This window comes from Alexandromys fortis, unplaced genomic scaffold, assembly GCF_014885135.2.
Source record: "Alexandromys fortis isolate MF-2015 unplaced genomic scaffold, M_Fortis_MF-2015_v1.1 scaffold_242, whole genome shotgun sequence".
Classification (NCBI taxonomy): domain Eukaryota; kingdom Metazoa; phylum Chordata; class Mammalia; order Rodentia; family Cricetidae; genus Alexandromys; species Alexandromys fortis.
Window position 1 is genome coordinate 1,586,533 of NW_026068123.1, and position 12,810 is coordinate 1,599,342.

The following is a 12,810-nucleotide window of genomic DNA, read 5'->3' on the forward strand; positions in this document are numbered from 1 at the left end:
AAAAACCAAAAAAAAAAAAAAAAAAAAAAAAAAATTGGGATGAAAAATAGAAATTCATACTGGTTTTACTGTTGAAACTCAAAACACTATTGAGAGGCTGGAGAGCTGGCTCAGCAGTTAACAGCACTGGCTGCTCTTCCAGAGGACCTGGTTCCTTAGAACTGAACCCAGCAATGGCTCACACCATTTTTAACCCAACTTTATGGGAATCTACCACCCTCCCATGAATTCTGAACATATATACATAAGAAAACACCCATACACATGAAATTAAAAATCTAAAAAGAACCAAAACCAAAAATAAACAAAAATGTCATGATTAAAATTGAACTGGCAGGGGAGGTAAACACCTTTACTCTCTGAGTCAGCCTGGTCTACAAGAAAGTTCCAGGACAACCAGGCTGCACAGAGTAACCCTGTCTGGAAAAACCCTTTCCTCCAATGTCTCTCTATTCCTAGTGTATTCAGACGGAGACCGCTGATCCCTAAGAGGCCAGGAGGGTTGCTGGCAGTCTTACCTGCTGAGGCCAGGTTCTGGTAGTTCTCCAGCATCACTTCCCTGTAGAGGTCTTTCTGAGTTTGATCCATTATAGCCCACTCCTCTTGGGTGAAGTCCACAGCCACATCATCAAAGGTCACCGAGTCCTAAATCACATACATGCCAGCCTGAGTACATGTAACCAATGTTCATTATAGATTAAGACACAAGACCCAACTCTTGTCAGAGACCCGAGGACTTCCATTGTCTGCTTCAGGGACTGGGGGTCTGGGAGATCTCCCTGTTCACGGTCACTGTCCATTTTCTATGGATATATGGCTTTAGCGACCTTTCTCACAACTAAACAAACAGCCAGTCTCTCTATTCCCTAACACTTGGTAAACAGGTTTGATGAGCAGTCTTTGGGTTGGGAGATACAATTTAGTGGTAGAGTGCTTGTTGAGAATATTCAAGGCCCTAGGTTCAATTCCAAGCACAGAAAAAAAAAAAAAAGAAAAAAATTATACTTTTTTGTGTGTAAAGTGTATCCATGTGTGTATAGGTATTCAAATACATGGGTACATGTGTATTAGAGGCAAAAAGTCAATATTGGGCATCTTCCTCAATGGCTCTCAAACTAACATACTGAGGCAGGTCTTTCATTGAAACCACTGCTCATTTAGTCAGCTAGTCTAACTAGCAGGCTCACTTAAGAGATCCTGGCTCTGCCTCCAGAGGATGGAAATTACAAGTTACTGAAATGAAATGCTACCACACCCATCTGGCATGTTCACGGGTACTAGGGATTTGAACTCTGGTCCTTATACTTGCACAGCAAGAGCTTTACCCACTGAGTCATCTCCAGTTTCAGGAATTTTTTACAAAAGAGAACTTGTTTCAGCAGGTGGATTTCTGTGAGTTCAAGGCCAGCCTGATCAACAGAGCTAGTTCTAGGACAGCCAAGGTTACACAAAAGAAACCCTGTCTCAAAAAACAATAACAAACCCAGAGATGTGGGAGGACTTGTTTCTTGGGGTTAGAGATGGATCAGTGGCTAAGAGCACTTGTTGGTCTTGCAAACGACCTGGATTCTGTCCCCATCCCAGCATCAACATGGGGGCTCATAACCATCATAACTGTAGTCTCCTAACTCCAGTTCGAGGGGTTCTGATGCCCTCTTCTGACCTCTGTAGGTACCAGACATGCACGTGGTATAGATATACATACAGGCAAAATATACACGCAATTTAAAACAAGCAAACAAAAAAAGAACTTATTTCATTGAGGGGGGCAGGGTCCACCCACCACAGCACATATCTGGAGGTGAGAGGACAATTTGCAGAATTTAGTTCTTTCCTTCTGTCATGTGGGTTCATGGGAACATAGGTCTTCAGGGTTTCCAGCAAATGTCTTAACTTGCTAAGCCATCTCACCAGCTCCAGCATTTTCTAGAAACAGCCTTACATATCCCCCAAACTGGTCTCTAACTTGTTCTGTAGCTGATGATGATCTTGAACTCTTGATCTCGCTGTCTCTACCTAAGAGGATGATTTTCAATTTCTTTTTTTTAATTTTACTTTTACTTAGGCATATGTGTGCTTTTGTGTGCACATGTGTGCAGGTGTGCATGGGGGCTAGAGGAGCACATGGGGTCTCCTGGAGCTGGTGTTAAGCAAGTGCTGTACTAAGAGCTTTACTCTCCCCCACACACACAGACAAAAGGTATGCTCTTCCCTCTTAAAATTCTTTCAGAATACTTGGCAAAATAACAAACATACCAGTGTCACCATGAGTATCAACATTAATCAGAAGTTACTAAGATCCTGAGTAGAATTTCAGATAACACTGCACTAGTAAGTGTGGGGCTACCCCAGGGGAAGTACAACTGGGGTTCCAGCCTTGATTGCTGGTTCTGTGAAGTCTGCAGAGTCACGTCTACCTGGATGGAAACACTTGACCTGGTGCAGCACACTCGGCATTTTGTGAAGCAGTCTGCATACCTGATAAAAATCTCTCAGGCCGCGGACTACCATATTCTCTGCCTTTTTCTTTTCCTCAAGGCAGACTGGGTTAACAGGAAGAAGAGCACCTGGAAGAAAGAGAAGGTGTAAGAACCAAAAATTCCTACCTTTCTCCTCCACGTTCTTCAGTTCATTGATCCTAGTGTCAGATACACAAAATCCTATACACTAGAGGAAAATCAGATGCATACACTATTTCAAAAAATACTTTTAGAAAAAAAATACTTTTAGGGCTGTAGAGATGGCTCACTGTTACAAGCACTTGTTCCTGCAGAGGACCCAGGTTCAAATGGTGGCTGACAGCCATCCATAACTCCAGTTCCAGGATGTACAAGATACAAACATACATGTAAGAAAATATTCACACAAATAAATCAAAAATAATTTTAAAAGAAAAATACTTTTACATTTACTTATTGTATGTATAGAATTGTAGAAATGTTATAACACACACATGGAAAACGATAGCTTGGGAGACTCTGTTCTCTCCTCCTGCCATGTGTGTCTCAGGCATTGAACTCAGGTCATCAGGTTTGGCTGTAAGTGCCTTTACCCACTGAGCCGTCTTGCTGGCCCTATTTGTTTTCATCTTTTTGAGACAGGGTATTACATAGCCTAGGTTGGCCTTGACCTCCTGATCCACTTGACTCTCAAGTGCTTAGATTATAAGCAGGCCCCACCATACCTGACTGTGTTGTCGTAGGAGTGGCGGGGCTGCGTCCCACCACCCAGCTAGCTTTACATCTGAAATAATTACATGGAAACTGTATTCTTTTAAATACTGCCTGGCACATTAATTTCAGCCTCTTATTGGCTAATTCTCACATCTCGATGAACCCATTTCTAATAATCTGTGTAACACCACAAGGTGGCTTACCAGTAAGATCTTAACCTGCATCTGTCTGGAGTGGGAGAATCATGGAGACTGCCTGACTCGGCTTCTTTCTCCCAGCATTCTGTTCTGTCTACTCCGCTTACCTAATTTTTTGTCCTATTAAAGGGCCAAGGCAGTTTCTTTATTAACCAATGAAATCAACACAAAAGACTCTCCCCCATCATTTCCCCTTTTTCTGTTTAAACAAAAAAGAAAGGCTTTTACTTTAACATAGTAAGATTACATATAACAAAACAGTTATCAAGCAAGAATTAGTTACAATATTTATATCTATAATATCTTTTATCATACCTAAGGAAAACTATAACTATAACTAACCATTCTTCAACTCCATCAAAGACTCCAGAAGGATATAATATTACCTAAGCAAACAAAAAGTCCAAAACTCTAGAAATGACAGAGACATCTCGCTGTCTGGACAGTCACTCAAAGTTCTTTTGTACTGTTGGGGCATCCATCTTTAGCCTACAGGCCCATAGTATCCAGCAGACTTTTTCATGAAGCAGGAAATTTTAAAGACAGTCAGTCATTATCTGCTGTGTCCTGTAGAATGTCTCGCAGACTCTTTCATGAATCAGGAACCCCGAAAGACCATCTCACCTTTAGGCAAATTCAGCAGTCCTCTCTCTGAGGGTTCTCTGTGTCCAGTTTATGCAACAGTCCAGGCAAGAGCAGTTTCTTGCCCAAATGACTATCCAACTCCATAAGGATCCTCTTCGATGCCCATCTTCCTCTTGAAGTAGCTGGTGCTGCCAGGAGCAGACGTGTCTCCTTGTCATGAAAAGTCCTAAGTTATTAAAATATTTTAAATGCCATATTCTGCAGTCTTTGAAAGATATGAAGAATGCCTATCTAATTGAAATATATCTCTATATATCTAGAAAATCTAATTAACATGACTACAAGCTTAACTATTAGCAATGATTATCCATTAACAACCTATATTTCCTAATTATACATTACATTTTAAATGAACTACATAATCACAATACCTTAATCAAGTTCAAAAATACATATACATATAACAAAATTGACCTTAAAATCCATACCAATGCAAATTATTCATATCTATATCATATCCCCCTTTAAATGTAAAAGAACATTTATAAACAATATTTGGGAACATGGGCGTAGTTTTTTCTCTCCAAACTGCTTCCTGCTGAATGGGGGCGTTGTTAATCAGATCATTTAGGGTGTAACCTGTGTGTCAGGTTCATCTCGGTTGGCAGTTGAGTGAAGTAATTTTTTGAGGGTGTTCACAGCAACCTTTCAGGAGGGCGTGGTCTATCATACCATACCGGGATAGATGCAATCCATAGGGTCACATCCTCTGTGGAAACAAAAGAAGACCCTCTCCAAAGCATCATATCCTTAGATCCAAATTTTGAAGTCAAGATACCTTTAGAACATATGTGCAGGTTCAGCTTAGCAGCCCATATAATAAAATGTCTCTTTGTACTTAGCTCCTTCACAGTCAAAAATTTTAAAGAAAACACAATGTACATAATCCAGACTCTCTGTGAATTTTCCATTTTTACGTAGCTTATTTTTCTTTTTTTTTTAATCTATAACTATCTGTACTCTGTCTCTTTAAAGACTTTACCCTTTTTTTAACATTAACTTTATTTTCTATATTCTTTTCCTTCTCTCTCTCAAGCCTACGTACACTCATCCAACATTGTGACCCATAGAGGTCTTTTATGTCTGAATCTGTCCTATTGTGACTCTGATTTTTTTACTATCCAGGAGCATTTCTTAAAATGTTAAGCATTTTTTAAAAACTTAAATTGCACCATGTAGGAGTAATACGGTACTGCCTGTTTACTGCCAGTCTAAACCTCAACTGCACTGTTGTTATGGTAATTATCCTGCCCGAGGTCAGCACAATTCAGCATGGAGGAGCGGAGCTGGAGGCTTGTGACTGAATCAGTGGGAGCTGGAGGCTTGTGACTGAATCAGTGGCGCCTCTGAGCTGCAGAGCAGCGGGCAGCTCTGGATGTTGGCTCCACCTCTCTCCAATTTGCTCTCCTGCCAGCTTAAGCCTGATCCTAAAGTCTGCCCAGGCGGGGAGCGCAGGCATGGTCTCAGAGTACATTATTCCCGATCCCGAGCGGGAGCACAAACACCCAGGCCCACAAATGCACCATAGCCGGAGTTTGCACCAGCGGCAGGACCCAGGAAGCTGCTGCGTTTTAAAACCGTGCACGGCTTTTTTTTTTTTTAAGGCTGCCGTGTGAGGAAATTTTCTCTGCGGCACGCCACCCACAAACAGCAAAAAGCTGCGTTAAATTCTCTCAGGTTTTATATGAATCCAGTTTAACACGTTGGAGCTCCACTCTGTTGTAGGAAGAGCAGTGGGCTGCGTCCTGCCACCCGGCTAGCTTTACATCTGAAATAATTACATGGAAACTGTATTCTTTTAAATACTGCCTGGCACATTAGTTTCAGCCTCTTATTGGCTAATTCTCATATCTCGATTAACCCATTTTTAATAATCTGTGTAACACCACAAGGTAGCTTACCAGGAAGATCTTAACCTGTACCTGTCTGGAGTGGGAGAATCATGGCGACTGCCTGACTCGGCTTCTTCATCCCAGCATTCTGTTCTGTCTACTCCGCCTACCTAATTTTTTGTCCTATTAAAGGGCCAAGGCAGTTTCTTTATTAACCAATGAAATCAACACAAAACAGAAGACTCTCCCACATCATGACTGGATTAACACATTACTGCCAGATAGCAGAGCAGCTCTAACTCATCTGATGCCAGGAAAAGAATCTGTAAGCCATGTAGCCCACCAGGAAGACTAATGGTCTCACTTTACATGTACAGAAGCATCAGCTCAGAGAGATGAAGTCCTCACTCTCAGCACGCTGTTTTGTCCAGCCAGTGTGATCTACAAAAGCCCTATTCTTGCTTTGGAATGAGTTTATTAAGTACATAACAAACAAAAGCAAACATAGAATTACATAGAGCAGATAGAAGGAAACATCACATATATAGCAGAATATCAGCAAATCGCATGCTCAAAATAGGCAGCAGACATTGCCTGGGGAAGCCACCCTTAAGCTGCGAGTCCCAGATGGAGCAAAGCGTCCCCTTTGGGTGTCTTCTGAACAAATAAAGAAAATGCCACAAATTCAAAGAAGCGTGTTTCCAGTGGTGCACCACCTCTCTGCACACTACCCAGCAAAGGGGCATGTTAAGAGTTGAGCACTGCTTAGATGACTGTAGAGCCAGCTGAGGTCTAGAGTAGCCCACTAATCAGCTGGTGCGCTGTGACTGCTTTACCACGGACATCTGACTTCACGATCTCCACCACATTTCTCCACCTTCCTAATCCCTCTCTCATGATCACCTTCTCTGGACGGTTCACACAATCTCTGCTCTGTTTCTAGATAACAGGCTATGACAAATCCTCAGAGACTTTGCAAATGTCATGAAAGCCTGAAGTGGAGACCTGAACAAAGTGGAATGTGTGTGTTGAGAAGATGGGCATGTGATTCCCCTGGCACTTGTGTGGAGGTCAGAGAACAACTTTCAGGAATCCGTTCTCTCCTTCTACCATGGCATCCAGGAACTGAACGCCGCAGGCTGTCATATCTACACAGCAAGTATGTTTACCGAATGAGTCATCTCACCAGCTCAGTCTATGTCTTTAATGTTTGTGTGTATGTGTACACGTGTGAGGGTGAGAAAGACAAAGACTACTCCCAGAGCTGGAGTTAGGCTGTTTGCACAATACCCTGATTACTTATATGCTGGGATCTGAACTCTGGCCCTCAGAGTTACACATCTAATGTTCTATCTCACTCTAATGAAGCTATCTCTCTAGCACCCTAAGGTGAATTATCAATGGGAAAAATATCTTAGTGGGCTTGATCTAACTAGGCAGAGGCATGTGTATGTGTAGTCGATGCTGGGTATTTCTCAGGAGCTTCTCCATCTTTTTTATTTAATTTTTTGAGACAGGGACCCTGGAAATCTGTTGACCAGGCTGGCCTCAAACTCACAGAGGTCCACCTGCCTTTGCCTCCAAGCGCTAGAATTAAAGGTGTGTACTACCATGCCCAATACCCATTCCCATCACCCCAGACAGAGTTTCTCTCTGTATACCTGGCTGTCCTCAAACTCAGAGGCCCACCTGTCTTTGCCTCCCAAGTGCTAGAATTAAAGGTGTGTACCACCATGCCCAATACCCACTTCCCCCGCCCCAGACAGAGTTTCTCTCTGTAGCCTTGGCTGTCCTGGAACTCACTCTGTACACCCGGCTATCTTCGAACTCAGAGATAACACCTGCCCCTGCCTCCCAAGTGCTGGGATTAAAGACGTGTACCACTACCACCTGGCTGTCCACTTAATTTTTTTTTTTTTTTTGAGACAGGGTCTCTCATATAACCTGGAGCTGACTGGCTACACTAGCTGGCAATCAAGCACCAGAGATTCCCATTTTCCACCTCCCTAGTGCTGGAATTCCATGCGTGTGCTACCATGCCCAGTGTTTTTATGTGGGAGTCAGGAATCTGAATTCAGGTCTTCACACTTGCACAAGCATGTTACTAGGCTGTTCTGTGACCTCAACATCTACTCAATTTCACACAAGTAAATAAATGTAAAAATAATGTAATAACCACAATAAATAATGTAAAAAACTTTTTAAAGGACAAACATGCCCAGAATGTGAAACCCTAGGTTCAATCCTCAGTAACACACATACCGCCCCCCCCCCCAAATGCTGCACTATGTCAGCTACCTTAGGAAGACTTTTAGGCAAACAGAAATGTCACTCAGACCCTGGCCTCTTCAAAGACTCCCCTGTAGGAAGGAGGTTTGGGCAGTTACCTATGGAGTGACCCCATTTCCAGATGTGTGGTCATACTGAAGGGGTCCTACAGGAATGCTTGCTCTAGGTGTCTTTTTCAGGGAATGAGAACCATGATTTGGGTGGTAAGAGGAACAACAAATCCACCTAAAGAGATTGTATCTGTTTACAAATATAAAACACTAGCCAATCCTGGAAATTACCATAAGCAATTTGTGTGGTGAGCTTTCCAGTGTCAACCACTGTTTATCCTTTTATTACATTATTGGAACACTTAATCTTCCTGTCAGTTACATGCTGAAAAATAGATTCTTCCTCAGCTTCTTCTTTCTCAAGAGCTGGGCAGTGATGGCATACGGTTTTAATCCCAGCACTTGGGAGGCAGGGGCCCGAGTTCGAGGCCAGCCTGGTCTACAAGAGCTAGTTCCAGGACAGCTAGGGCTATTACAGAGAAACCCTGTGTCGAAAAACAAAACAAAACAAACAAACAGACAAACAGAAATCCTTTCTTAAAATTAAAAAGAAACAAAGACAGTGGTAGAACACTCGTCTGCCATGTGTGAAACCCCAGGATCAATTAATTCTCAGCACCCTAAAAAGAAAAAGGGCACTCCTTAGATATATATTACGTATGAAATTGTAAAGAATTGTAAAAGAATAAATAGGGCCATATGTGGTGGTGCAAGCCTTTAATCCAAGCACTCAGAAGGCAGAGGTAGGCAGGTCTCTGTGAGTTCAAGGCCATTCTCATCCACATAGCAAGTTCCAGGACAGCCAATGCTATATAGTGAGATGTTGTCTCAAAAAGACTAAAAAATGGAAAAGAGTAAAAACGAAACAAACACTAAATAGTGCCAAAGAGATGGGCCAGCTCAGCTGACAAAGCCACGCCTGATGGGCTGAGCTTGATACACTGGGCCTACATGGTAGGAGAGACTCAGCTCCTGCGAGTTGTCCTGTGACCACACGCACACACACACACACACCTGAAAAATGAGACTATGATAATTAGCTGGGTGGTGGTGGCGTGTGCCTTTAATCACAGCACTTGAGAGGAAAGGCAGGTGATCTCCAGGTTTGATGCCAGCCTGGACTACAGAGCAAGTTCCAGGACAGCCAGGGCTACACAGAGAAACCATGTCTTAAAAAAAATAAATAAATAAACAAAACAAAGGGGTACCATTAATTAATATTTAAAAATGTATTCGTGTGTATGTGTAAAGCACATATATGCAGGTACCTTCAGGGGCTAGAAAGAGGGTGTGGGATCCCGAGGACAGATTCAGGAGGTTGTGAGTCTTCTTCTTGCCAGTGTTGGAAACTGCCGTCTGGAAGAGCAGCGAGCTCTCTTCTTACACAACAACCACCTCTCTAGCCCCCTCATTACTTACTTTTTTTTTTTTTTCTTTTTGGTTTTTCGAGACAGGGTTTCTCTGTGGTTTTGGAGCCTCTCCTGGAACTAGCTCTTGTAGACCAGGCTGGTCTGGAACTCACAGAGATCCGCCTGCCTCTGCCTCCCAAGTGCTAGGATTAAAGGCGTGCGCCACCACCGCCCGGCTCATTACTTACTTTTTGTTGTCTATATTTCTTAGTATTTTGCATGTATTGGGTTCGATTTAAAGTGTAGTAAAAATTAACAAAAATGTTCATTTGCTTAAAAACAGAAAGGTCCTCTTGAACCACTTAAGCACATATATGTACATATACTAACTATAAATAAAAATGCCTACATGCAATTGTAAGACTTTAAGACAATCCTGAAGCCATTTTTGACAATTCTGAATCCTCTCAGCCTCTGTGCCATAGTGCTTCCCCTCCTCCCCTGGGAACCAAGGACCTAACAGCTACACTCTCACGTACTCAGTTCCTGGACAATTACCCATATACGTATGCTTTGCTTCGGTCCCCTGGGAAACGGGGTCAAAATGACCTCTTACCTCATCTGATCTGGCAACAGCTCTCCAGTCAATTATTGGTAATAGCCCTTTCTAATAAGCCAATCAGAATAGTCAAAGAACAACACCCCTTGCTTCTGTGGCCCCTTTAAAAGTAGACTGTACCCGCTATTCAAGGTCCCTCGGCTTCCCGAATGCTGGGGGACCCTGTCATGACAGAATTAATAAAATCCTCATGCTTTTGCATCGGCTGTGGTATGTGGTCTCTGGGGGCGACTCCTTCTCGGTGTTTGGACGCCAGAGTCCAACACAATATATATCTATAGATTTTTTTCCCCCAACGCTGGCGTGGAATCCGGGGCCCAGCAGAGACAGCCACATCCCCCACTCCAGAGCCTAATCTCTCCCAGCGCTCACCCGTGTACGCGGCAGCTGCCAGGTCCAAGAGGTGGGAGGACACTCGAGGACGCTCTTTAACGTATCCAACGGCGGAAATATCTTTTTCTTGTGGTTTACAAAGAAGAACGAAAATTATAAAGGTTTTGAGGCTGTAACGTGAACAAAACAATAGCTGTCGTGCGGCAAAGACACGACGTCACGGCAGTTTTACGACGCTCCCCGCTGTCGCACCGCGCGCAGGCCCCTGCAGACCCGGGCTGTCACTTACGTCCTTGTCAACCCAATTCCTCACAACCCGTGCGGACCTCACAGTCCGGAACCAGAGACTCTGAGTCACTCGTGGCGATGCTATTTCCTGTTTTGCTTTCAGCCTGTGGGCAGGGGGTTCACTTGGGACCGAGCTCAGGGATCGATGTGGCTGGTGAAAGGACCAGGGTGGAGTGGGCATGGGGGGGGGGGGCGGACAGTGCTGAAAAATGCTTATCAATGGTTTTTATTTGGTGGTGTTGAGACGTGCTGCACAGGCTGTCCTCCAACCTGACTTGTAGCTGAGGATGACCTTGAACACCCGATGCTCTTGCCTCTACCTTGCGAGACTTGGAATTGTAGGAGTGCCAGCCACTACATTGCAGTTTAACAAATATAATACAAGACTGTCCAAATCTCTAAATCACAGTTCTATTGATAAATCTACCAGTTCATGAGATGATGCGTTTCTTCCAAACATTGAGTCCAACATGTGGATTCCTCTTATTTGGATAACTTAATAAACTATAGATTGGATTTCTTTACATTTTCCTGTGAGTGTGTGTGTGTGTGTGTGTGTGTGGTAGATGGGTGAATGCTGTATCACCGAGCCATGTCCCCAGCTTTTTATATTATCAAACACATATAATTTTAATATTTTATTATATACTTTTGTCTTGGGGGTTATGAGACATGCTTTCACAATATAGCCTAGGCTGGTCTCCACAGGCACCAGGTCTTCATGTGGTATGCATCAAAGAACAAAAATTATTAATTAAAAACAATTCCTCATGATACTTGTCCATCAGTGTTTATTGAAGCATCATTCATAGAAGCTGTGTTTTAGAACCAATCTAGGTGTCCAGCAACAAGGATGGACAAAATATGCTACATGTACATGCTGGCAACTCAGGGGAAGAGCTTCTGTAGCCACCAAGAACTTGAAACTGGGCTTTTTGGTGCCTTTTCTTTGTTGGAGATTCTGAGTGGGCAGGGCTTGGAGAGAAAGAGGCAGGAATGGGGCTTTCTGGATCATGCAGGGTGAGCTGCAGGTTCCAACTGCACAGCATGCTGTGGCACACTGCATGCTTGAACTCGCATGCTCACACAAAAGTGTATATATCATACATTCATTCTAAAGGCAAAGTTATGGCATTTACAGAAAAATGAATGCAACCAGAGGTAGTCTTTTTATTCCCAAAGATTTACTTATTTATTATGTATACAGTGTTCTGCTTCCATGTACACATGCATGGCAGGAAAGGGCACCAGATCTCATTACAGATGGTTATGAGCCACCATGTGGGTGCTGGCAAGTGAACTCAGGACCTCTGGAAGAACAGCGAGTGCTCTTAACCTCTGAACCATCTTTCCAGCCCCAAAGGTAGTCTTATAAAGCAAATTAAGACAGTCTCAGAGTGACAGTTGTTTTTTTCTCATGTGTAGTTCCTAGGTTTTATATAGACACATTAAAATTATGTATATATAGGACATGGGGTAGAAGTGAAACTGTCTAGGGAGACTAAAGGGAAGGGAAGGGAAGGAAAAGACTTACTGGGGTAACATATTCAATGTACATTATATAGTTGCATGAAAATATCTATATAAAAAAGAAAAATATCTATAATACAATAGTATGTATTGTGAAATATTTTAAAAGCCAAAAAATATTGTACATTATATAATGTGTTTATGCAGCTAGAAGTATACTCCTTTGTTTTTATTAGTATTCGATTGTTTTTTGTTTGTTTGTTTGTTTTTGAGACAGGGTTTGTGTTGCCTTGGCTGTCCTGGAACTAGCTCTGTAGACCAAAATGTCCTTGAACTCAGAGACCTGAGTGCTGGGATTAAAGGTGCGTGTTACCACACTTAACTGTTTTTTGGTTGGCTGGTTTTGTTTCTTTGAGCCAGGGCCTCACTGTGTCACCCTGGCTGGCCTGGAACTGGTTTTGTAGGAAAGCCTGGCCTTCAATTCAGAGCTCTACCTGCCTCTGCCTGTAGAGTGCTGGGATTAAAGATGTGCACACCACCACATTGCTTTGTGCGTGTGACGTGA

General features: G+C 42.9%; 1 protein-coding gene across 2 annotated transcripts in view; it reads right to left on the reverse strand.

Annotated features, from left to right (window-relative positions):
• LOC126490513 (zinc finger protein 426-like) overlaps positions 1-8,104 on the reverse strand; it is an 11,438-nt gene extending 3,334 nt beyond the window's left edge. The window contains exons 1-3 of one of the 2 annotated variants that reach the window (XR_007589192.1): positions 5,917-7,545; positions 2,479-2,567; positions 519-645 (exon numbers count right to left, since the gene is read on the reverse strand). Coding sequence is in view for 1 of the 2 variants with exons in the window: in XM_050125478.1 (XP_049981435.1) it covers positions 519-645; positions 2,479-2,567; positions 5,938-5,986 (265 nt within the window). In the remaining variant the exon portion in view is untranslated. Of the gene's footprint in view, positions 1-518; positions 646-2,478; positions 2,568-5,916 lie in introns of both variants that reach the window. The other variant, XM_050125478.1, reaches the window with a different exon arrangement.
• Positions 8,105-12,810: the final 4,706 nt, after the last annotated feature.